We start from the raw sequence: 23,911 nt of genomic DNA, 5'->3' as shown, positions 1-23,911 counted from the left end.
ATTGTCCAAAGGTAAAATATCTTTATTTGTGTAAACATTTTTGTTTACCATAACAATTGTTTCTTCGAGTAAGATTACTAACAAATATATAAAAACAAATTTTTGTGGAAGTATCAATATCAAAATGAATTTGGGTCAAAGGACCAAAAATTTCAATTATTATTGAAAATGAGCAAGAAAAAATAGGGTTCATTGAAAGATGGAAAATGGGTGATCAGTCTATAATCTTTATCCTAAAAATATTACAAAATATTCATAGAATTATTCAACTACTAATATACACTCATTATTCTAATATTTACATTTGGAAGATCTTGTACAGAATATTTCAGGAAAATTAACAACTAGGGCGAAATAAGAATTAATTATGCATTGCACAAAAAACATCCTTCGTCTTGAGTTATTCTTCTAAAATAACATTAATAACCAATCGTTTTTGACTACTGTCAATGATCATCATCAGCTTAAGTTCTTCAGCCTTTCTAAAATAACTCTTTACCTTATAATTCAATATTCCAATTCAAATAGTTCAACATGTACATAAAACTTTTTATGTTTTATTTGCTTCTTGCTAATTTGAAAAACGAAAGTTAATTCTGGCAAGAATATACTTATCTCAGAAAAAATAGGTTGTGAAATAACTTGTAAGAAATTGATCTTTTCATTTAGAACTACCATATTTTATACAATATTTCTTATCTGCACAACGTATATCTCAACATAATTTTACATTAAATACTTGATATGGGGGATACCTAACAAACGGAAAAACTGCTAGATAACAATTATTTTTAGAAGATATAACATTATAAAGATCTCAAGTTCTTTCCAAAATAATGAAGATTTTTAGGACACTGCCTTTCTGGTAGAATATCTTGATGAATATCAATAATCAAGATATATCTCATAATAGCACCACAAGAAGTCTTGTAGGTAGATATATTTATATAAATAAACAAGGTGTATCTTAAGTAAATTGAAATATTTCCCCTATAGAATCTTGAGACTGAAATATAAAGATTCACCCTAATTTACCTAGATAAAAGGTGCCTCCTGAGGTGTACATTTATACATATGTAGTTGATTTGGGTTAAAACTTCATATTTTGAGTTCAAGAAATACTCTAAATATTTCCAACTACTTATGAGACAACCTGTATATTACAGATATGATTTCAACTAAAACAAACTTTAACAGACTAGATATTTTGCATTTGTCTGTTTGAACAAAAACATTTTAATCTACAATATTAAAAGTCATTTCAATATTTCTAGATGTCCAACACTCTTTCCATTGGATAATTCAACAATGTGCACTTCATTCAATTCATAATATTCATATCATAAAATTCAGAAAAATCACTTACAGTGGATTATAATAATATCAAATTTGAAAACATTTCCAAAATCGAGAGAAATTACGGTCAATCGGGCTATGAAACTCTTATTTTTTTGGCTATTAAAAAATATTGAAATCTGTTAAGAAGTTATATAACTTAAAAAAATAAATAAGAAAATAAAATATCAATTTGTAACAAACACAAGTTGCTAACATTCAAACACAAAAAACAAGAATATGGTGATAACCCAAATCTAAGTTATGACTGAGATTTAACTTGGGCTATCAGCCATATCATGGTCATTTTTAGATAGAACCATGGGTTCTACAGATGATTCGACATTCATAGCTCTACTGGGAGAAGGACTATCAACATTTCTAAAATTAAAACTTGGTGAATCAGCACTGGAGAAAGATTCTGGTGTCCCAACTGAACTCAAAGAGCCTGCAAAATATTAAAAAACCCATAATTTCATAGAAAACACCATTATCAAAGAATCATAATATGGAAATAATAAGGATAATACTTTCCAGTATTTTCTCTAATTTTGTGTCAAATCCGTTCATTCTGCCATACCTTGTAAAACAAAATCGTGCAAGAATATCTGAGTTCCACGCAGATTTCATGGTTATGTTTTGTTATTATGTGTTGGTACTGGGAAATCTTGTGTCACAGTTTTAACTATTATCTGTCAAATTTATGCTAGTGAAAACAGTTCTGCCAACCTACATTTTTCAATGCAAAAATTACTAAACGATATTTATGGAAATATTTATTCCATTAATTTCAATCAAATTCAATGAACTAGAGAAAATAATGTATAATACTTGTACAGAAGGCACATTCCAACACTCTTTCATTCAAAAACTCAGAACTTTATAGTTCGTTTTTGAATTTTGAACTTTTTGAAGAATATCAGTATAGAAGTGTCTTCTACACTTGTATTATAAATAATTATTTTAGTGAAAAAATATACTAATAGTTAGGAATACACCCTCAAACGTTGAGCTCAGTAAATGAATTTTTCCAAAAAACTAATAGAATAGAATAGAATTAATCTATAAAAGTTGTTTCTCAGGTAGTGGGCCATACATATAATACGTACATAATAAATTACTGTTCTTGAATTTCAAATAATTACCTGGCAACGATGGAGCAGTAGTGGTTAGTAGGCCCCCACGTTCAACAGGTGTAAAACTGTGAAATCTTTTTGCCTTTGGACTAGAATAAAAATCCACCTTTTCTTCATCCAACTTTCTTTTAACACCCAATGGGCTTGGCTTGAGGACAGGACTCGCGCTTCTCCTAATTAAGGTACGAGAAGCCCTCGTAGGACTTTGGAAATTTGGGGAATACAAACGAGTTGGTGAAGGTGAACTATGGTGAGGATTGAATGATCCCAAACTGACATGGAGGGGCGTCAATTTAGCCTTGTTCTCTCCAGTAGAATCTCCCATAAGACTGAGATCTTCCCATGACTGTGAAATTTGTATTGTATGTTGGATTTCACGCTCATGTGCGAGTTCCCGAGAATTACTTATGTCAGCATGTTCTTCTTGTCTCAATTGGCTTATTCTGGGAGCTAGTCTCAATGCAGAAACCTGTTGAAAATTGAACTAAAATATTACAAGTTCACATGGTAAATATACAAGCAATAGAATTCTATTATCTTGTAGAAAATTGAAATTGTATTTATTTAAAAAACATTTCAGTACTACATACGGGTGATCCTGTAAGTGGGCTAAAACTAGCACTAAATCTTCTTGTTCTGGTTTGAGAAGCACCGAATATGTTATGACTTGGTTCCCTGTAACAGAAACCATCAGCAAAACCTCTCAATGGGAGACATATTTTTTTATATACCTAATAGTAGATGTGGTTGGGGGTGCTGTAGCCATTACTGCGTTACCTTCGTTGATCATTGGGGCACTAGAACAACGTTTCAAAGTCCCTGGACCGTTGGTTGGACCATCAACGTCCATATCGACAACCGGGGTATTTGGTGATGACATTCAGAATATCTTCAAAAACAAAAATAACACGGAAGTATGGGGACATTTGATGGTAAATTGATCCAGATATCCGGTGCACAATTACAAGAGTATAATAACGTTTAATGCTAAAACAACAGTTTATTTTTCAACATACAACTTCTTCCAAATTTATTACTGGGAACTTATAACTGATTTCTGTTGGATCTGTCAAATATTTCTTGTATTCGCGCATGTCCAAATTATAACTTGTAATTCTCATGGATTTTACTTTGCATTTTGAATTTTTAATAAATATTTCACCTAAGTTCGGAGACTTTTCGAAATAATTATAAAGAACTTTCTGTAATTAAAGAAAAAAAGGGTATTAGTTAAATAGAAGTCATATTATTTTTATATTTTATTTAATAACATAAGCAATTAAAGCAACTTATTATTTATCTACATATTTTAATATAATACTAAATTCAAAAGACACAGTTATTTTTTTTGGTACCTATTATTACTTGAATGTGGCACAAATGGCGAATATAAGGATTGATACGCCCATGAGCTCTATAAGTACGTCTCGTTGTTGTAGGAGCTTGATTTACTTGAATATGATGGATTACATATTGCTCAGGATCTTTATTACTATATTCTGTATTTGAAATTGCATTTTTCAACACTTGCATTACAATTTCTGCGGATTTTTCAGGCCATCTTCCCTGGAATTAAATATAATTTTTAATTTGTGAAGTTCAATGTCACATTTGATGTAATACATTTACAACACCAAATTGTTTGGCTTGCGCTTTTCTTCCAATTCCACATTTGAATTTTTTGAATGGAACACATTCTTTATGAGCCTTAACATTTTTTAAGTATGATAACGCTCTGGAAACAGTCATTCTTCGAATTGCATTAGCGGTTTCTACAGTATTCTTAAAATGAACAGGAATATTTGAAGCTTTCGCTTTAGCATGATCCAAATCTTGAAGATCCTTGCTTTTGACTGAGTAATTATTTCCTTTGGTTTTTTGACCCATTTTTCGATTACTCAAATTAAAACAAAAATCTTATTCAAATGTTTCACAAGAGAGCATAGACATATATATCAGTTGTGTCTATTAATTTATTAGAGAAACCCACGATCAAAGTTGTCTTGAATAGGGGAAAACCCTGGAATAAAAAGTACACTGTTAGCTCAGCACTCTATCGTCGATCATCAACTGATAGGGGGACAGCAAGAAAATATTGACGAGAAGTTCTGAAATTGTCGTGTAGACAATAAGTTGTCTGAACGCCACGGCTAACCAGCATTAATATATATTTTGCATTCGTAAAAACTTGTTTCTTACGAATTTAGCAATCGACATTTGAATTTAGTTGATTCAATTTCAACATCTAGGGGGTAGTCAAAAATTCGTTTTTATTTTGATAAGTTTTTTCTTCGGGGGGATATCGGCCATACTCAAGGGGGGTATTACCCCTGAGTATGAATATTAGTGTTTCAACTTTCCTGAAGATGAAAATAGAAGACTGATGGATTGGATTTGTTAAGAAGCGCCTAGATTTATTTTTATCAAAAAGAATATCTATTATGTTCCAGACACATCTCCAAGAATTGTTTTTATTTGTTATTAAGTTAAATATTTATTTATTTATTTTACTCAACTCAACATAAAAATTAAAAAATCAATATATCATTGAATATTTATGGTGATTCCTGTTGTGCGGTTTTTAAAACAAGATATTTCTGTATTTTGTCAGAATAATAATAATAAAGGATAGAAGAAGTCAGAATAATGTTTCTGTGATGAGAAGTCAGATATTTACAGGGTTGCCATATTGGGGTGTTTTCCCCCAAATTTGTGAAAATTTGTTTATTTTTTTATGGTTTCAGTTAATATGTCTTAAACACAGCAAAAACACTTGCGTGTCCCCTGCAACCCCCCATCCCCCTAGCATCGCCAATGTTATAATAGTTATCAACGTTCAGTAATATTACAAATGAACATATGAAAGTTTGGGGGATTTTTTCGAATATATCTGAAATTGGGGTATTTTCAATGAAGCAGCATGGCAACCCTGAATTTTTATTTATGTTTTGAATTTATGACGTGGATCTCAGCTGTCATCCGTGTCAAATTGAAAGCAAATAATAATGAAAAGGGAAAGTATATTTTTCTTTAAAAACTATTAGAAAGGAAATTTTCATAGTCAGTACAATGGCTGATAATTCTAAAAGAACGGTTGCTGAAAAATTAGCAGCTGCCAAGAAGAAGGTAATGAAAAATTCAGAACATCCATATTGTTACTAGTGAAAGTAATTATATTCAATATCCGTTACTGTATTTCAGCATAAAGCTTACTTAAAAGAAAAGACTCTCAAAAATAATGTGACAAAACGGAAGGACCAAGAAATTGAAAATGAGCGAATTCAACCTGATACAATTCCAATTGAATCTGACAGAATAGAAAGTAATAATATAGATAATATTGATACTAATCACCTTAGTGAAAATGAAAACGAGAAAACACAAGTAGATTTTTCTCAAAATAATGCATATGAAGCTGATCTGCCTCTTCCACAGTATCCAATGGATAATTATCAGGCTAGTTCATTACCTGATCCACTTTCATTCTTTGACAACTTCAATTACTCAAATGTTGGTACTACTTTTCAGAATATTACACAACCCCTCACTAGCTTCTTCAACAATTCAAATAATAATCCATCAGATGAAGATATTGTGACACCAAATCAAATACTTATTGAAGAGCCTAATTTGAATATTAGTAATGAATGCAATCTGCAATCATCCCAGAATTTAATGAATGAGGATACCATTGGACAACAATTATTTTCATATGACAGATTTAAAGTTAACGCTATTAACAATCCTTTTACTGCAAATGAACCTCAGATAGATTCAAATTCAGAAACAAAGGAGTTCATAGAAAATCCAGTATTTGATCAATTTACAAATGCTATTGAGTCGTCAACAGATTTTCAGAATTCAGGCACTGCTTCACAAAATTTTGAAAACTTTGCATTTCCCCCTGCTACTATTCAAAGCAATTTACAAGAATTTATTCCAAATGCCCAAGAGCTAGTCATTCCAGAAAATATAAATGATAATATATCTGTTACATTTGAAGTTAAACCAGAACATAAAACAGTGGCAATAAATGAGAATGAGAATTACAATTCAAATTTTGAAGTCAAGGATGAAATTTCAAAAGAAAGTTCAAATCCCCATTCCAATTCACTGAGTTTTCAAGATATTTCGAATGATATGAATGTCTACATTAAGCAGGCACGACAATTTGTAGATTTTTCAAATATTTCTTCAAATGAAAGACCGAAAGAAGGAACTGAAGAACTTCAATTGTTATTAGATCTGCAGAATGCAAAATGTCTTGAATTAAGCCAGAAGTTATTTGAATCAGAAACAAAATATTCAAAATTGGAAACGGATTATAGAAATTTGGAAATGAGAAAACAGGAGATTGAATCTGATTTGAATTCGCAGGGGGATAGCCATATGGCTAATGATCTGAGTAAACTAAGGGAAGATTTACAGTGCCATCTACAGACAATAGGTAAGTAATCAGTATATCATTTTATAACTGAAAACTGTACTATTTTGAATTTCTTTAGGTATGTTGGTTGCTGAAAAAACTGAACTAACTACCTTGTTGCAAGAAACCCAAACAGCTTTCAGAAATGAATCTTCTCAGTGTGTAGATTTACAGAACGAAATCAAAGAGATGAGGATTTATTATTCTGATTTAGAACATGAATTACAATCGTTAAAATCTGAAAAAATCAGTCAAAATAGTTCCCAGAAGGAGAAAGCTGATATCTGTGAGAAATTACAGAAGGAACTCGATGAAACAAAGGCGCAATGTGAAGTCTATATGCAAGACCTCTTGGAAAGTAGGGAAAAGCTTAAAGGAGTAACTGAGAGTAATCTAGAGTTGCAACGACAAATTCAAGAAATGGGCGGTCAACTTTCAATGGCAAATATCAAGATACAACAGTTAACTCTTCAAGAATCTTCAGAACTAGAAAGTCAACTGAGGAAATTAATTGAAGAGAAGAGTTCTTATGAAAAGCAGATATCCATGTTGAATGATGCTTTGAAAACAGTTTCGAAAGAAAGAGAAGAATCCAATATACAATACCAACAATATGCTCAACAGTTGAACGACCAAATATCAACTATGGTTCAGAGACTAGACGAGCAACAAAAAAATAATGACCAGTTGAAGTTGCAAGAAGAAAATCGCATTAAACACATAGGAGATTTGGAAAAACAATTACAAAATGTACAAAGCGATAATACATCGTACAACTTGCAGAGGAATAACAGTTTCCTGAAAAAGGAACTCGAAAATTCAGTAGAAGTAAATAAAAATTTAGCTGAAGAAAAAGAACAATTGAACAATAATTTGATGAAGGCTTTAGTTGATAAGGAAGTTTTGGAGAAGGAATTGGTGGATTGTAAATTTTCAATATGTCAATTAGAGTCCACCGTCGAGCAGCTTAGAGGAAGTCAACCGGACAATGCTGTTCTTTTGGCAACTATGGAGAGTGATAAGGTTGCAGCGTCTAGAGCTATATCGCAGAATAATGAACTTAAGAAACAGATGGAGGGCATGCAAGAGGTCATGTTAAAAGTGGTGAGAATTTTATTATTAAATTTGTCAATTTTTTTCTGCATTCAAATTCATCTCAATTACTTGCTGAAGGTTTCAGTAAATCTTTCATACAAGGTGTCTTAAAAAATTTAAAATAAAAAAGGGATTGAATAAGCCGTTTGTCAGAAACTGGACCAGGGAAGTTGGTTTACTAACAAAAACTTAAGATTTAAAGAAACCTAACAGGGTGGAGGCTAATGAATGTCACCTCTTCTGGAAATTGATTTGCCTGGAAAATTTCACTGATTCATGATAGAGACACATTAAACATGTGTGTATATGCTAAATCTTGCTGGAACCGTTATGGTCCTAGGTCTATAATTATCTAGTTGACGAAATTCAATTTTATCCGCCTGTCCGGCCGCCGTGGACAGGATAACTCTTGAACAAAATGTGTTAGATTATTAGGGCTAAATCTATTTGATGATTTCGAAATTATATCAAGATAAAGGATAGAAATCAATTGTAAAATACTGGGACTAATTTTCATGGCAAATTTTGTGAGAATTGTATATTAGAAAAATAAAGAACTATCTATTTTTCTATATATTTTTTCGTTATCGCAATAAAATTGTTCAAAAAAAAAGAAGATAAATGACAAATATCACGTTTTCTTTAAGTTTTCAGGGCATTTCTCAGCCCAGGATGTTTCATGAACAATTACATAAATATGAACTTAAACAAGCGCACAAAAATTCTTGACTTCACGTTAGTGCTTTTTTCATTTTTATTAATTAATTTCATATTTCAGAATAACGATAATGTTCAATTGACTGAAACTGTGTCATTGGAAAGAAAAACTAACAAAGAACTTTTGGAAAAATTACAAAAGACAGAAATTTCATTCCGAACATTAGCCGAAGCAATTGAAATCAAAGATAAGGAATTAGTGCATCTTAGAAACCAAATAGAAAATATGACAAAACAGATTATTCATCAAGAACAATTATCCGACCGTTTACATCATTATGAAGCCCAAAATCACAGTTCTTCCTCCCTTCAATTGGAATTACAAGAAGCTAAGCAGATGATTGCTCATTTAACTAACGAACTGAATATAATGAAGAGAAGTCAATTAAACCAAACTAGTCAAATGAACCAAACTATGTCCATTGATCAGACTGATCAAATGAACCAAACTAATCAAATTGATCAGATAAATCAGAAGACGCAAACAAATGGCAATTTTAGAAAACCCAAAGCGCAAAATGGTGAATTGACAAATTCTGATGTAACGGAGGAGTTAAGAATGCAATTGAGTAATTTGCAGATACGAAACAAAGAACTGGAGCAGTTGTTGCAAAACTTCCATTCAACAGAAGAGAAGAAAAGCTTCGACACAAACGGAAATGAACATTTGGACAAAGAAACTGCAATGACGCATTTGGAAAAAAAATTCTTGAGAACAATGGAGGAAATTGCGAGACTAACAGAAGAAAAGCAACGATTGGAACATCTAGTCTTACAGTTACAGGGTGAAACGGAAACTATTGGAGAGTATGTGACATTATATCAGCAACAAAGGAGTATTTTGAAACAGCGAGCCTTGGAAAAAGATCAACAATTGCAACAGTTGACGAACGATAGAGAAATAATAAAAGCTAATCTAGATCGTTTGAATAGTTTGGTGAAAAAATTAATATCTGAAAAAGGTGCTATTCCTAAAGAGCTACTAGACCAGCACGAACATTTCAGTAAAGATAAAAACGATCTATGCACAGAACATCAAAAAATACATCATGAAATAAATAAAATAGCAAGTAATGGAATTGGTAACTCGGAAATTATTATCAACCCAAACACGGAAATTGCTGAGGAAATCATTAGTCTTTTATCTGAAATTAAATCTAGTAATTTGGTGCAACCTAATGATGAGGGCATACATCATTGTCCGTGGTGTTCAGGAAAATTAATTACAGTTTAATTTCTAAGAATCCAATTTTAAAAAATCTATTGATAATATAGCCCTGTATTTGATGTATTTTATTTAAAATAAATATTTCATTTTATTCTACTATGAGGTGTAACTTCCAATATGTTCATTCATAAAGTAGGATATTTGGTTTATTTTTATCATCTTTTATCGTTTCTTATACATATAAGGTAAAATATATATTTTTTTTCGTTGAAATAGGAAAACTTTTATATATTTCTATCTTCCAAGAGATCATCTAGAGTTCTATGTTATTATTATAATTAAAAAAATTTATGACAGCATTTTATATCCAGCAGATCTTCTGGATGTATTGAATTGGCTGTTAATTTTGTACATAGATAATTTATATAATAAATATTGTTGATTAATTTTTGTTTAATTCAAAATACATTAATTTTAATTATCCATGAAAAATTTTCATACCGCGGTATGGTGCCTTCTAATCGAATTCTAACGTTCATTCTGCGTTACCTTGTAGAACAAAATCGTGCGGGAATAATTCAGCTTTCCACAAATTTCATGTTCAATCGCAAAGTAATCATTCATTATTAATCTCGTCGCAGTTTTGTTATACTTTTCATAACAGACGAAATTTTATATGAAAATAAGTCACACATTGGATAAGTCTTCAAATTGTCTATTCTCCCTGTGTTCCCACGTACAAGTCCATAGGGTTTTTTTATGGATTTTCGGATGTTTACTCAAATCACATAGAGTTAATCTAATAGAAATATTTATATTAATTACATGAAAAATGCAACCCCTCAGATTGTGTCGCAACCGTGACCTAGACAACTCCAGGTGAACGATCATCGTTGACTACAAGGATTTCCGTAAGGAATCCCTCGAGTCTGCCTCACGCTCAGGTAACGACACTTCATCTCATCGTCGAGGATGCAACCACTCTCAATTTGAGTTGAGAATGTGTGAAGATATACTACAGAAATGATCCTGTGAAGTATGATCTTAAAAATTTGATGAAAATTTTTATACTTAAAGCAACAGGTTGAGAAGTATTTAGCATTAAATTGTAACTAGCGTCACCTACACGATCACATTCCAAACTTCCAGTGAAATAGAAGTTTTCTATTTCGACTGACAGAACACTATAAATAGTTTTATGTTTCGAACGATACAGAATCCTACTTTGTTGTTATGAACTTCGCTTGCCGCTAGATGTCTCTGCTAACGTGCAAATCTAAAAAAAGACAACACATTGTATAGGTCTTTTAGTTTAATTTCAAAAGAATGAAATGATGTAATACACAAGACGTATACTCTTTTAGTACGAGTCTTTTCCGAGAACGATATAAGTCAATTTCTATCTGGGGGAATAAGTTGTGAATGCAAACGTGGTGTCAACCCTAAATGAAGCACCCATCAAAATTTCCATAAATATTCCATTGATTTCATGAAAATTCAGATCAACAAAAATTATGTATAATCCTCGTGAAGAAGGCTCACTTTAACACTAGTTCATTCCAAATTTCGAACTTGTGGAAGAATATTAATCCTTTCTGCACTTATAACTATTAAGGAGTGTGCATTCAAATACCCCTTAATTTTCAATCAACTAGAGAAAAACGAGAAAATAATTGAAACTAATTTTAATTCCAAATACAAAGAAAACATTCTAAAATTTTTAAATATAGAATTCCTGCATTCGAACATCAAAATCAAGCAAAAATCATTTCATCTCTTCTCCTCTTAGGTTGATTGGGCTTCATTTGGCACTCAGAGTGATTCATTAATTCTGGAGGGCAATTTGAAACAGGAGACGATAGGAGCATCTGTTTAAGATCATAGAATAAAGCTGAATCATCATTGGTACAAAAACTGACAGCAATACCAGCTTTTCCAGCTCTACCAGTTCTTCCAATACGATGGGTATAGTCTGAAAATAAATTTATTAGTCACATTTCTTAATTTTTCAAATCATATCAAATTAAAAATATAGTGAAGTCAAAACTGAATTTAACCCAAGACGTCATCAATGACGTCACTTGAATATATATATGTGTATATACAAAAACATTATCTGTTATTATTAAAACATCTGTTTTACTTTCTGAAGATGATTTTGATGCAAGTAATAAACTCATTATTATTTATCGTTGAAAAAGGTGTAATTTATGAGAATTTTCACAAATAGTTAAATTTTTTTCTTACCTTCAATTGTTTTTGCCATGTCGTAATTGATGACCATCGATACATCTTTGATATCGATACCTCTTCCGGCCACATCGGTAGCAACCAAAATATCTTTGGATCCCGATTTAAGACTGGCCAAGGCGTATTCTCTCTGTTCCTGACCTTTACCACCGTGGAGCGTACAAGCGTTATAACCCAATTTCTCGAGGCCTTTAGCCAAAACATCTGCCCCCTTCTTTTGGTTGACGAATATAATAATAGGTGGATCAACACCCTTAGACAAGTACTCGATGAGTTTACGTCTTTTGTCATTTTCTCCCATAATATGAACGATTTGTTCCACTCTCTCGACAGGCTTACCAATAGAACCAATATAAACAACCTGTAAAACAAAATCACTTCAAATATTAATATGGTCAAGAGAGTACCAGTTATTGATCTTTTGAAAATACTAAACTTCCTTCATTACTGCAGAAAAAAGCTTAACACTTAACACAATGTTTTGCTCTTAATTTTTTTTATAATATTCGATTTGTGGAATTTCACTCCACTAGTTAAAAACATAAAATTTTCTTTTACTTACAGCTGGTCTCCTTAAGTACGTTCTGGCCAATCTTTCTACCGCAGGGGGCATAGTAGCTGTAAACATCACAGTTTGCCTGTACTTCTTCTTACTGTTATAATTTGCTAGGAGTACTTGACTATCTTCAGCCTCTTCCGTATCTGGTTTCAGGTTAGTTACAGGCATGTGTTCCAGAATTTTCTGTACATCGGGTTCAAAACCTTTGGACAAAATGAAAATATTCCAGTTTGTGTATTAAATCGATCAAATTAACTTGTTCTTACCTAAATCTATCATTCTATCGGCTTCATCCAGAACTATATAGGTACACTGGTTCAACACCAAGTAACGATTCTCCAACACGTCAATCAATCGACCAGGTGTTGCGATTACGATTTCGCAACCCATTCTCAGTCTGAAACCTTGTTCTTCCCTACTAAGACCTCCTACAACTACCACAGTTCTGATTCCTGTAACAAAAAGAACACCGTTGCATATTTCGCAATATGGATTGTTATCACAAACCTTTCGAAAAGAATAATGGAAATCTCAAAAATCTTTATCTTGGCCATTATTTACTAAAAATTTATAGTAATACTAACCTAAAGGTTGACCGAACTTAACAGTTTCCTCTTCTATCTGTTGAGCCAATTCACGAGTTGGCGCCATAATGATAGCGTATGGTCCTTGATCGGCATCTTCATTCCTCTCAATCTTCGGAAGAGACTGTATCCAAGATAGCAATGGTATAAGGAATGCTAGAGTTTTTCCGGAACCTGTTTCAGCAACACCGATAATGTCACGATTTTGCATACCTATGGGTATTGCCTGTCTTTGGATAGGAGTGGGATCTTTGTAACCGACCTTATCAATAATTTCTAGCAGTTCTTTTTGAATACCAGATTCTTTCCAATTTCTTATAGGTTCTGGAATCTTTCCACCTGAAATTCAAAACAATTGAGTCATTGCCATGAAAGAACATAAATAGTGTTATAAACTTTACCTTTAATTGTAATGTTGTAGTCTTCTCTAAAAATTCTCCAATCTCTTTCCGTCATTTCTGTATTTTCTTTTTCAGACCAGTGTCGATCATCCCACAATTGCTTTTCTTCCTTCCTCTTAACCTTCTTGAGCCTGACTTTTTCTTGAGCTTTCTCTGCTTCTGTTCTTCTTTTCTCCAGGAGCTCTCCATAGAATTTACTTTGATCCCGTTTCTGGGCTTTTATGTCTATTCCTGCCAAGTTACCTCTACCGAAAAATTGAACCTAAAAACAGCCACTCTACTTAGAAATTAATATTGACTTAATGTTGAACATATTACCTGGTGGCGTTCTTTATATATGTTGTTATAATCTGTTGATGTATCTTCCCCAGCATCCCAATCAAAGACAAATTTTCTGTCATTTAGCCTTCTCACTCGTCTTTTCTTTTTTACTAAACCTAAATATCTCTCCTTAATAGCATCCTGTTCTCGTTCCTTATCTTTATCCTTTTGTTTTTCCTCTTCCTTCAATTCCCTATCTCGAGGTCTTCTGAATTCTCTGTTGTGAAAGGAAAACAAATTCATATATAAACTCTTCTACAAGATTGTTAATTCCTCACCTCTCTTCTTTTCTCTGTTCTTCTATTCTACAGGTTTGAATATTCTGAATTAATTTCTTTTCATCTTCTTGTTGTTTTCTCTTTTGAGCAATCTCCTCTTCTCGTCTCTTAATTGCCTCTGCTGCTCTTTGTTCTTTAGTTAAGAACACAGGCTACAATAAGAAACGATTAGAGCAATTATTCACACGTATTTGCCCTCACTTACCTTACTTTTTGCAGCTTCTTCAGCTTTTTTTTTGGCCAATAGCTCTTCAAGTGATAAAGGTTCTTTTTTCGCATTTGTAGCAGTTTGTTCCTTTTTTAAAGTATTTTTAGAATCCTCATCAACAGGAGTTGGGGATTTTTGGCGTGATTTGGGGTCTTTCTCATCTTTCTTTCTATCATCTTTTCTGTCTCTATCGTTTCTATCACTTTTCGAATGCTTGTCGTATTTTGTATCATGTTTATCATAACGATTAGAAGATTCATATTTATCTCTCGATCGTGAACGATGCCGTTTATGACTCCGATCTTTGCTTCTTGATCTCGAACGTTTCCTTTCCCTCTCTCTAATACGATCTCTGTCCCAATCTTTAATATCATGCCTTTCCTTACTTCGGGATCTCCTTTTTTTATCACCACCCATTCTTTTGAAATTTTAAATTAAGAATTACGTTTTGTTTTTACTCTTACACTACGTATGACAAACATTCAAATTACAGGTTAATTAATCAATTACAGAATAAGAGTATAAATCATAGAAATAATGATTGAAATATTCCAGAATTCTGCTACCACCTAGTAACTCTGAAAATTATAGTTCTTTATGTTTTTTGAATGTAAAATAATCAGTAATTATTACAGAAATATCAAAGTAATAGTAGTTCCACAGAATTGAAAATAGTAGTTCATTAGAATATTATAATAGTTCATTTAATCCGCCATAAAGGTTATGTTGTTTGTTGATGTGTCAAACTAATAAGTTTGAACATATCTGGAATATAATATTATATTAAATTTTTTTAATATAAAAATGCCAGAAAAAGATATATCGTTCGAAGAAATGCAAGAAGATATTCGTGCGCAATTAGATAAGCTGAGAACCGAAGAGGTGAGTTTCGAATTCTTTAAAAATGCTTTTAAACTTCACTTATTTCGAAGGTAGCATTAAACGAAGAAATGAATATAATCATGAATCAAGCTCCTTTCGTTGATGAGAAAATAAGAAATTTGAAAAAATTACTTCCATCACTGAAAATTATAAAGAATGAAGCAATGGATTTAGTAGAAACAATCAAAGATATATCAGAGTCTTCTGAGAAAATAAGTGGAAAAATACGCTCCTTAGATGAAGCTAGAGTAAGTTTTTGTGAAAATATCATTTTCACATATTTTGTTTCAAACAGAGGACCTAATTTTTCCAATTTTATTGCAGAATCGTGTAGATGAATGTCAAAATAGAGTTTGCGATCTTATAGATTTGGAAATTTGTTCTCAAGGTGTTCAAGCAGCAATTCTGGACTCAGATTATGAAAAAGGTGCAGCACATGTGCATAGATTTTTATCTATGGATCAATCACTTCTTAAAAAAACTGCAACCGATGTCGAAAATGTTTCCAATACTCTGAAATCAGTTCGCACTCTTCAAGATGCTACTAGTCAATTAAGAGCTTTAGTTGAACACAAATTCAATGAAGCTGTGAGAAATGAAGACTTGGTGTCAATTGAAAGATTTTTCAAAATTTTTCCTCTACTAGGAATGTATGAAACTGGAATTACTGAGTTTTGTACATATTTAAGGGGAAAAGTTTCAATCACAGCAGAAAAGAACTTGAAAACTGCTATAACAACACCATTGTCTGATAAAAGACATCCTGTTATTTTTGCTGATACCTTAACATTATTATTTGAAGGTATAGATCATTCTTATTCTGCAGAAAAATAATGTAATACAATGTCATATATTTTAAGGATTAGCAAAGGTTATTGATGTTCATCAACCTCTTCTTGAGACATATTATGGGCCTGGTAGATTATACAACGCTGTAAATATTTTGCAAAAAGAATGTGATATTCAGGTCAAAAGAATTTTTAATGAATGGCTAAAATACAGACAAATAAATAAAAAAATGCAACTCATAACGGAGACAAGCAAGATGGGCCCCAATTCAAGTTTTAGTAAATTGGAACGAATTGACCCTAAAGACTTAGATATACTGATAGGCGAAATCACACTTATGCATTATAGAAGTGAACTTTATATAAGATTTATTCAGAGAAAAGTCTTGGTAAGATCATCATTAATAACACTAATTTTTTTTTAATTATAAATATAATTTCATGGATTTTATTCTACTTTAGGCTGATATAGATGTTGGAATTCTTGATTCTGAGAAAAGAGGGGAAGCAGTGAATATTTTCAATCAAACTATTAAAAACAGTGATTTGTCACAATTGAAACATGAACTTCTTTCACATTATTTGAGGTTGGAGCAATATTTTATGGAAGAATCCATAAATAAAGCAGTGGCAATGGATTTCATGGATTCTTCCCAACAAACTTCAAGTATGGTAGACGACACATTTTTCATCGTCAGGAAGTGCATTAGGTGAGATAGAATTGGTCATATAATAAATTATAGATGACGTCTTAAGCATATACTTACTGATCTCTAATGACCTAACCTATACATACAAAAAAATGTTTATTCATTCCAATAACAAAGCTTTTGTTATGAAAAGAATTGAACAGAAAATTTTCAGGAGATCTATATCTAGTGGTAATTTGGATGGAATATGTGTACTCATAAACACCGCTTGTAGAGTCTTGGAAAATGATTTTTGCGATGTTTTGAGGACAAAACTCAAACAAGGATATCCATCAGGATATTTAGATTTAACTCAGGCCTACAATGTGTTGCAGACTATTCAACAGGGTAGATTACAATCAGGGGACACGGAACAATCTAGAATAGCTTTTATTGTAATTATGAAGTACGAAAAACAAGAAAATTTTTTATATTGAGAATTTTAGGTAGCTCTCAATAACGCTGATAGCTGCATAGAATACGTGGATGCATTGTGCGATGGTGTTCTGAAGGAAATAGAACAAGCTTTACCTCCTATGAATTCCAACGAACAAGGTAAACTGGAAAGCTGTCTTTCAGGCTTATCTTCAGTCACCTCTAATTTGAAAGATATTCTGGAGTATGGAGTACAGCAACTTCGTTCTAGCGTTTTAAAGCCAAGAGTTAATCCATGGGTAGATGCTTTTCTGAATATAAATCATCAATTCACAGAGGTAATGATCAATGATAATTTTTGAAATGTGAGTTTTCAGAAAAAAAATATTTGCAACGCTCTTGACGTGAAGTCAGGAGTTGAAAAACCATATAAAAGTTAAAAATGCATGCTTGAATAGTTATTTATAATACAAATGCATAAGGCAAGGATATTCTTCCAATTTCAAAAATTCATCAAAAAATTATGATAGATGTGACAACTTTGAGTGATACCGCGTATTGAAGCTGAATTTATGTACTTTTTGAAAATACGAACAATGATTTAAAATTCAAAATACAAAGTGATATTTTTAACCTGAATACTTTAAATTAGAAATGAGTCCGGTCCTGGAATATTGAAAAAATTAACATGTCTCGACCTCAGTATATGTCAATTACATCCCAAGTTTCAATTAATTCCGCCGATATATTTGGTTCTGATGATGGTTTCATTATTTCCATGAATATGCAAACCCTTCAGCTTTCTTAGGAAAGGCAGAAATAATTTTTTTGCAGTCAATTCGTACTCACCTAGTCCTACTCTAGCTCTGGTAAAAATATGTAAAGTTACTCCTGGGACACCCTGTACATTATTTTCACTAATTCATTGAATTTATCTAAATGAAAGTTATATTCCCAAAATTGTTGTTTGATTTTTGCACTGAAAAATTTTGGTTGGTACAACTGTTTTCTGTATCACAAATTTGACGTGACAGGAGAATTTTGAGTACCAAAATAATGAAATATAACCATGAAATCTGAAGTAAATCAAGACATTTCCGCACAATTCTGTTCTACAAGGTAAATTATGTCCTTTTATCAATTGGCAGCAGATTATGAAAGAACATTCAATATTTGAATTGAATCAAAATGCAAGACAAACTGAAATAATATCAATATGAGGAATATTCCTTGTTTCAAGTGCTGTAAAATTATAGGAAGAATTGTCTCAATACGAAGCTGGAGAAACGTTTGTGCAGACTCTGATTATGAATTTAGAATCCCTGTTGAGTTCATTCAAGGAACAGTTATCTTCGTCAAATTTTGATGCTTTTGTCAGTGCCCTTACTACCGAAGTTACACAGAGATTGGAGAAGGTCATATTGAAATCTACATTCAATAATGTAAGATCGTTTTTATGTAATTTAAATGAAGATATTGGCCATGATGTGTGATTTTTTGGTTTAGTTAGGCGGTTTGGTTTTGGATAAAGAAGTTAGATCGCTTGCTAGCTACATAACAGCAGCTACGTCTTGGTCAGTTCGAGATAAATTCGCAAGATTGACTCAGATAGCAACTGTTCTCAACTTGGAACAGGTTTCTGAGATTTCTGAATATTGGGGCAATCACGATGGAGCTCTAACTTGGAGACTTACACCTTCGGAATTGAAATCGTTCATGCTTCTAAGGTGAGAGAAGAATTGCTTTGGTCACTTTTTATATTGATAAAATTCATTTTTTTTAGGACTGACTTCAAGGCAGATGATATAAAACGATTAAAACTTTAAAATGGCATAACATTAAGTTCTAAAGAAATTATTTTAGGAAAGATATGCTAAACAAGTTTGTAAATTAAAATATTTATTCCTTAATATTTACAAAATCTTTAAACATAAACTTGAACATGTGAAATATGTGCAAGTTCCTTTGATGAATTTCAGCAGGACGGAGATTTGTTTAATGGTTCAACAAAAAAAAAAAAAAAAACACCATTGTAGAGGTAACAATTTTGTAATTTTACTGTACAACAAAATTGTATTTTCACCTTTTTGTATCACAGAACAATGTCATTAGCAATTAAAACTTACCAAATATGAACTTTAGTATTTAAAAATAGTTTTTATGACATTAACCTAAAAGTGGCTGATTCCAAAAATATACAAAACAAGTTACTACCTACTTGGTTGTTCATGATTTGTTCCTTATCTAAATCGACATACAATGAAATTATAAAGGGTGTAAAAAATTTCTGTTACATGAAACATAAATAAATAACCCTTTTTACACCCATTATAAAAAGGCAACAGAGATGAATTTCATAACTTTGCATACAATATTTAATATTCAGATGAATACTAATTTTACACTCATTTAAAAAATATATAAAAGATTACAAGCATTTTTTGGTATAATATCCTTTTGCTACATAGAGGCCTTTAAATAAATAAATAGTTTTCTTTTAAAAAACTGCAGTGTTAGCTGATTATGGCAAAGTTGGGTTCGAAGCATTTGTTGTTGAACAGCTAGACTGATGAAGTAGAAGGAGATTACCATACAAATTTTATTCACAACTCATAAGAACGGGTTATTTGAACCCATCGTAGTGGCCCCAACCTGAAAAAGAGATATAATCAATTCAATACAATTTAATAATAGATGGTTATGGAGAAAACTACAAAAAATAAAGAAATTTGGGCATTTTAGAAATAAGGGAATCAGAACATACTCAGATAATGATGGCAACACTGTATTATGTTTTGACATAATGTCATTTGTGTTCAAGTAGGTTATGAACCATGGAAAGATACACCCTTTAACGTTTAGAAATTGTTGAATTGTTTCATCAAAATTAGTGTTCATTTATGAATACTGAGAAATTTAAAAAGAATTTATGAGATAACCAAAATGTTTTTGATTTAACAAAGCCTTACCTTAAACGGGTTAGCATTCCATAACATATCTCCACCCATTTGAAATCCATTAGGCTGCACCATTGGAGAAAATCCGTTCATCTTATTGTTCATTTCACTCACTCTGAAGGGATTCTGATAATTATTTTGCAGGTGAAAACCATTTGTACCATTCATGCCTCCATTCATACCATTTACTTTAGGATTGTTCCAACTGAAACCATTATTTCCAAATGGGTTGGATATTCCATTCATCTCTTGTTGGGCTACAAAACCATTCAAGAATTGACCTGAAATATAGACAGTGTTAGGTTAAACGCTAAAAGAAATTAATAATGAAGAAGGTTACATATACAGGATGATTTACCTAAGAGAAATGTTATTGCATGATTATGTAGATGGCGCTAGTGTGCAGAAATATATTTATCGGCGGGGTTATCACAACTTATATGTAGATGATTAGATTAAGTTTCTTACTTTGATTAGGCGAGCCGAACAAGGAACTTTGCGGTGAAGGACTGCTGTACATTGATCCTGTGGGTGTGGGCGAACTGTATAAAGATCCATTTGATCCACTAGAGCTCCAGTCTAAGGCAGTCTGCGTTTTGAGGGCGTTATCCAAGTCCTTCAGAGCTGCATATCTATCCTCGGAAGGTACATTGTTTGATATATTCTGACTATGTTGATTCATTTGGTTTAATGTTGAGGTTGGAGGCAAGCCTGTAAAAAAAATTGTTTGAAAATGTAGGAATATTTATTATGCGGAATAGCCTACAGCGGGTGTTACTATGCTCTAGTAAGTTTATTGATAGCTTCTTTGAAGATGAGGAACATAAAATAAAGGTGATTTGATCTGATAATAGATATAGGCTAAATACAGATGCCTATTGGTGAATATTATATCTACTAGTTCTAGTCACTAGTTCTGAGTAAACGATTATCACCAAATATGTGTCTACGAAGGCTGACTAACCTTATTATTACAACAACATAGCTTTACTCTTCAACTTTGAAAAGGAGGAGAAAACATAAAGGATTGTAGTTTTAGGAGAAAATGCTTGAATTGATATATATTGAAGATGTACATATCTGAAGGATAGCTTAAAAATTCCACTTCTTTTGTCTAGGAAATTATGTTCAGTTTTTCTTAAGCTCCGACCAGATCGCGCTCTATCATTTCGTCACAATATATGTAATTTTAGAATTTTGAGGCAAGAATCGTGCTGGTAGCTTCATCAGAATCCAGTGCTTTCCTCTTTTTTATCTCCCAGTTTCTACTTCCGATATTCTTTTTTGTTTTACTTGCTCAAATGATCTTCGATCAATTTTGTCTGGAAGCTTGCCAAAGTCAAATTTCCCAAACTAACTCTGCTAGTATCAATATTAGATGGTTACTTTTGGCCCATACGTAGAAAATAAGATAAAAAATTTTTTTGTTGCTTTATTCGATATCGTACACTGCACACTACTTTGTGCCCAATGTGAACCCCGTTCTGAATAATTATTCATCCAATTCAGCTCCAGCTAAAGGAAATAATAACGAAACTGTTTTTCTTGCCCTGTTACTCACAATCGCTTAATACCATATGGGAATAATTCATACGGTAGCGTGTAATATTCAAATGCTCATTAAAATATTCCGAGTAATGTGGTGTTCCGGAGCGTAACGCAAAGCGCTTGTGAAAAGGCGTGATTCAAATTCCAGCTAAAATAATGAATTTGTTATATGCCAATCATAAATTAAAGAAATTAAACAAGGAAGCATTAAATTGCCAAATTTCAGCGAGAAAGTTAAGTTGGACTAGCTCATTTTCATTCAGGAATGTCTCGAATCGAATGCAATTGCGTCATTGGATTTCCAAATATTTTTTTTTATCTGAAGTATAATCTTCCACAATCACAACCAGATATAAATATTTACATATTTTGCATTAAGAAGAATATAATTTCTGTATAAACAATTTCAAACTAGGCTATTTGACAGATTTTTTTTAATTCTCTCAAATTATTCGGTGATATTAAAAAAACATAGATTAAAAAATAATTTAATTTGAAGAGGTCGACAAAATATAATTTTACGCTACGTAGTGCCAATTACGTCTCTTGAAATTATAAACAAACAAGCTGTTTTCAATATTGATTCTCTGAAGATTATTTTAATTCATTACAATCAATGTTATTTTAAATAGAGTGTTTAATGACCTGACTATCGTGAAAATGAAAAAAATAGCATATTTTGTTTTTCTCCACATGCAGCGAAATGCATATGACATTTTTTCTACCGCAAATAGTGTAATACTTTCAATTTCAACAGTTTAATTCGCCGATCTGAGAGTAGGTCAATTAGCGACAGACTCAGAGTAATAAACATGGATAGAGGGAGCATAGGGTATGTCATTTTCAGTAAGCAAATTTTGTCCCTAACATGGACTATCAAATTTGACATGAAGCGCGCGGAAATGAAAACATATCAATGATAAAATATTTCACTCAATTCGCGAGTTTCTCCACAAAGAACGTACTTATTATGTACTATAGTCAATTAAAGTTTCACATTAACTCAAAATTTATTGATATAAATACCTGAATATATAAGAAATTCAGAAAACAAACTTCAAACGCGCCAAAAGACGTGAAACAACCGATGACACTAGGAGAGCAAAAGTTGTCAAACCTTGGAAATCAGCTGGTAGAAGCAGAAAATAATAAATATTCTGCTTATTATAAATTCGACAATTTGGAAAAATATCGGATACCAAATATTCAAATTTGCATATTTAATCGGAAATCCCTCAAATAAATATATTTCATTCAATATAATAAACATTTATAACGATATAGTGGAATTGTGGATTTGAAAAAATATCACACTCCGACAACGTAATCTAACCATGTTGGGGACATGTAAAAATTGCGTTTACTTCCTATACCTATGTTTATTACTCCATGGTGACAGGTGAATGAAAATATCCAGGTAATTCCGGAATTTTCACCAAATATTTCAGTTAAGTGTCATAGGCACTAAATATCGATCAATCAACAATCAATTTAAGTAGTCGTATACAGTTAATTATTTGGAGATTACTTGCACTTTATGGCAAACATTAAAATTCGATCGATTCAAATTGTTGACGCATTGCATAATTCGATACACTCTCTGAAACAATTCCTCCAAACCAATTAGGTTAATTACAGACTACATAAACGAAAAAAGAAAAACAAATATAACAACTGGAATGGGTGCATCGATATAGAGCCATAAAAAAAAGAAAACATTCCCAACTCTCATTTACTGTTATGCCAATGCACCACTTACTCCATCTGTTTTTATTCACATTACATTTAGGAAAAAGAGGCACTTGGTTTAAAACTGGACCGCAGCTGGTAAAGTCCAAATCGAAGATGCTGAACTCTGTATTTGCTGAAACGAACATGTGTACATTTAGGAATTAGCTTGACGTGTCTGCCTCAGCTCAGTGACATTACGAGTGTTGCGACCAGAAGCAGCAGTTCCTTCAGGGCGATTCTAAAACGGAGTTCCTCAACGCGTCACGTAAGGAGAGAGCGTTATGTCCTTTCCAGGAGACCTTTCTTCGCTATGTTTACATTTACGTTTATCAATACAGGCATGTGTGTGAGTATTCAAGCAGCAAATATTTTGCGCGGCCAGTTATTAAGGCCCAGTTTCACCAAATGCTTTAATCTTGACTTGGCTCTTAAGTGAGGCCTTAGATCACGATTAATGTAATGT

At 32.2% G+C, this 23,911-nt stretch overlaps 5 protein-coding genes, 1 long non-coding RNA gene and 1 other non-coding gene across 13 annotated transcripts in view; 2 read left to right on the top strand and 5 right to left on the bottom strand.

The window, feature by feature from the left end:
- Positions 1 to 207: 207 nt before the first annotated feature.
- Positions 208 to 3,550, bottom strand: LOC123678149 (PPP2R1A-PPP2R2A-interacting phosphatase regulator 1). Its single transcript, XM_045614996.1, has 4 exons — positions 3,203 to 3,550; positions 3,062 to 3,146; positions 2,481 to 2,940; positions 208 to 1,783 (listed from the first exon to the last, which is right to left on the bottom strand). The coding sequence occupies exons 1-4, from the start codon at positions 3,349 to 3,351 to the stop codon at positions 1,611 to 1,613; spliced, it is 867 nt and encodes a 288-aa protein (XP_045470952.1). The 5' UTR covers positions 3,352 to 3,550; the 3' UTR covers positions 208 to 1,610.
- A 167-nt stretch (positions 3,551 to 3,717) lies between these two features.
- Positions 3,718 to 5,056, bottom strand: LOC123678148. Its single transcript, XR_006747197.1, has 2 exons — positions 4,095 to 5,056; positions 3,718 to 4,037 (listed from the first exon to the last, which is right to left on the bottom strand). It is a non-coding gene; the product is annotated as an uncharacterized LOC123678148 (long non-coding RNA).
- Positions 5,057 to 5,429: 373 nt separating this feature from the next.
- On the top strand, positions 5,430 to 10,323 carry LOC123678147 (golgin subfamily A member 2). Its single transcript, XM_045614995.1, has 4 exons — positions 5,430 to 5,597; positions 5,673 to 6,918; positions 6,977 to 8,001; positions 8,771 to 10,323. The coding sequence occupies exons 1-4, from the start codon at positions 5,541 to 5,543 to the stop codon at positions 9,941 to 9,943; spliced, it is 3,501 nt and encodes a 1,166-aa protein (XP_045470951.1). The 5' UTR covers positions 5,430 to 5,540; the 3' UTR covers positions 9,944 to 10,323.
- Positions 10,324 to 10,714: 391 nt separating this feature from the next.
- On the bottom strand, positions 10,715 to 10,923 carry LOC123679381. The gene has a single exon (XR_006747394.1). It is a non-coding gene; the product is annotated as a small nucleolar RNA U3 (small nucleolar RNA).
- Positions 10,924 to 11,547: 624 nt separating this feature from the next.
- Positions 11,548 to 14,977, bottom strand: LOC123678142 (probable ATP-dependent RNA helicase DDX23). The gene is made up of 9 exons (XM_045614984.1): positions 14,476 to 14,977; positions 14,271 to 14,422; positions 13,990 to 14,209; positions 13,672 to 13,933; positions 13,271 to 13,609; positions 12,953 to 13,138; positions 12,690 to 12,889; positions 12,125 to 12,488; positions 11,548 to 11,849 (listed from the first exon to the last, which is right to left on the bottom strand). Exons 1-9 carry the CDS (start codon positions 14,893 to 14,895, stop codon positions 11,632 to 11,634), a joined length of 2,361 nt encoding a protein of 786 aa, XP_045470940.1. The 5' UTR covers positions 14,896 to 14,977; the 3' UTR covers positions 11,548 to 11,631.
- Positions 14,978 to 15,199: 222 nt separating this feature from the next.
- On the top strand, positions 15,200 to 19,428 carry LOC123678144 (conserved oligomeric Golgi complex subunit 4). Of its 2 annotated transcripts, none has more exons than XM_045614985.1 (10): positions 15,200 to 15,360; positions 15,411 to 15,608; positions 15,685 to 16,162; positions 16,221 to 16,537; positions 16,611 to 16,858; positions 17,013 to 17,232; positions 17,284 to 17,550; positions 18,469 to 18,654; positions 18,719 to 18,939; positions 18,996 to 19,428. In XM_045614985.1, the coding sequence occupies exons 1-10, from the start codon at positions 15,283 to 15,285 to the stop codon at positions 19,036 to 19,038; spliced, it is 2,256 nt and encodes a 751-aa protein (XP_045470941.1). In that variant the 5' UTR covers positions 15,200 to 15,282; the 3' UTR covers positions 19,039 to 19,428. The 2 variants fall into 2 exon arrangements, with proteins under 2 accessions (XP_045470941.1, XP_045470942.1); XM_045614986.1 differs by having other exon boundaries at positions 15,210 to 15,360; positions 15,415 to 15,608.
- The window catches only part of LOC123678146 (arf-GAP domain and FG repeat-containing protein 1), a 71,084-nt gene continuing 66,418 nt past the window's right edge, over positions 19,246 to 23,911 (bottom strand). For 3 of the 6 annotated variants that reach the window (XM_045614988.1, XM_045614992.1, XM_045614993.1), the window contains exons 3-6: positions 23,477 to 23,581; positions 20,638 to 20,880; positions 20,182 to 20,450; positions 19,246 to 19,864 (exon numbers count right to left, since the gene is read on the bottom strand). In XM_045614988.1, coding sequence (XP_045470944.1) covers positions 19,823 to 19,864; positions 20,182 to 20,450; positions 20,638 to 20,880; positions 23,477 to 23,581 — 659 coding nt within the window. In that variant the 3' untranslated portion in view covers positions 19,246 to 19,822. The remainder of the gene's footprint in view (positions 19,865 to 20,181; positions 20,451 to 20,637; positions 20,881 to 23,476; positions 23,582 to 23,911) is intronic. The other 3 variants (XM_045614991.1, XM_045614994.1, XM_045614990.1) reach the window with 2 other exon arrangements.

This window comes from Harmonia axyridis, chromosome 4, assembly GCF_914767665.1.
Source record: "Harmonia axyridis chromosome 4, icHarAxyr1.1, whole genome shotgun sequence".
Lineage (NCBI taxonomy): Eukaryota > Metazoa > Arthropoda > Insecta > Coleoptera > Coccinellidae > Harmonia > Harmonia axyridis.
This window is presented reverse-complemented; position numbering and strand designations above follow the sequence as displayed.

Bases quoted from the DNA above. Each gene is read 5' to 3' on its own strand.
- LOC123678149 (XM_045614996.1), bottom strand. From the start codon at position 3,351: ATGTCATCACCAAATACCCCGGTTGTCGATATGGACGTTGATGGTCCA. The intron at 3,147-3,202 runs GTATATAAAAAA...TTTCTGTTACAG, and splicing joins CCAACCACATCTACTATTAG to GGAACCAAGTCATAACATAT. The intron at 1,784-2,480 runs GTAATTATTTGA...AATATTTTGCAG, and splicing joins TACTGCTCCATCGTTGCCAG to GCTCTTTGAGTTCAGTTGGG.
- LOC123678147 (XM_045614995.1), top strand. From the start codon at position 5,541: ATGGCTGATAATTCTAAAAGAACGGTTGCTGAAAAATTAGCAGCTGCC. The intron at 5,598-5,672 runs GTAATGAAAAAT...ACTGTATTTCAG, and splicing joins TAGCAGCTGCCAAGAAGAAG to CATAAAGCTTACTTAAAAGA. The intron at 6,919-6,976 runs GTAAGTAATCAG...GAATTTCTTTAG, and splicing joins GTGCCATCTACAGACAATAG to GTATGTTGGTTGCTGAAAAA.
- LOC123678142 (XM_045614984.1), bottom strand. From the start codon at position 14,895: ATGGGTGGTGATAAAAAAAGGAGATCCCGAAGTAAGGAAAGGCATGAT. The intron at 13,934-13,989 runs GTAATATGTTCA...GGCTGTTTTTAG, and splicing joins TATATAAAGAACGCCACCAG to GTTCAATTTTTCGGTAGAGG. The intron at 13,139-13,270 runs GTTAGTATTACT...TTTTTGTTACAG, and splicing joins TAAGTTCGGTCAACCTTTAG to GAATCAGAACTGTGGTAGTT.
- LOC123678144 (XM_045614985.1), top strand. From the start codon at position 15,283: ATGCCAGAAAAAGATATATCGTTCGAAGAAATGCAAGAAGATATTCGT. The intron at 15,361-15,410 runs GTGAGTTTCGAA...CTTATTTCGAAG, and splicing joins ATAAGCTGAGAACCGAAGAG to GTAGCATTAAACGAAGAAAT. The intron at 16,163-16,220 runs GTATAGATCATT...ATATATTTTAAG, and splicing joins CTTAACATTATTATTTGAAG to GATTAGCAAAGGTTATTGAT.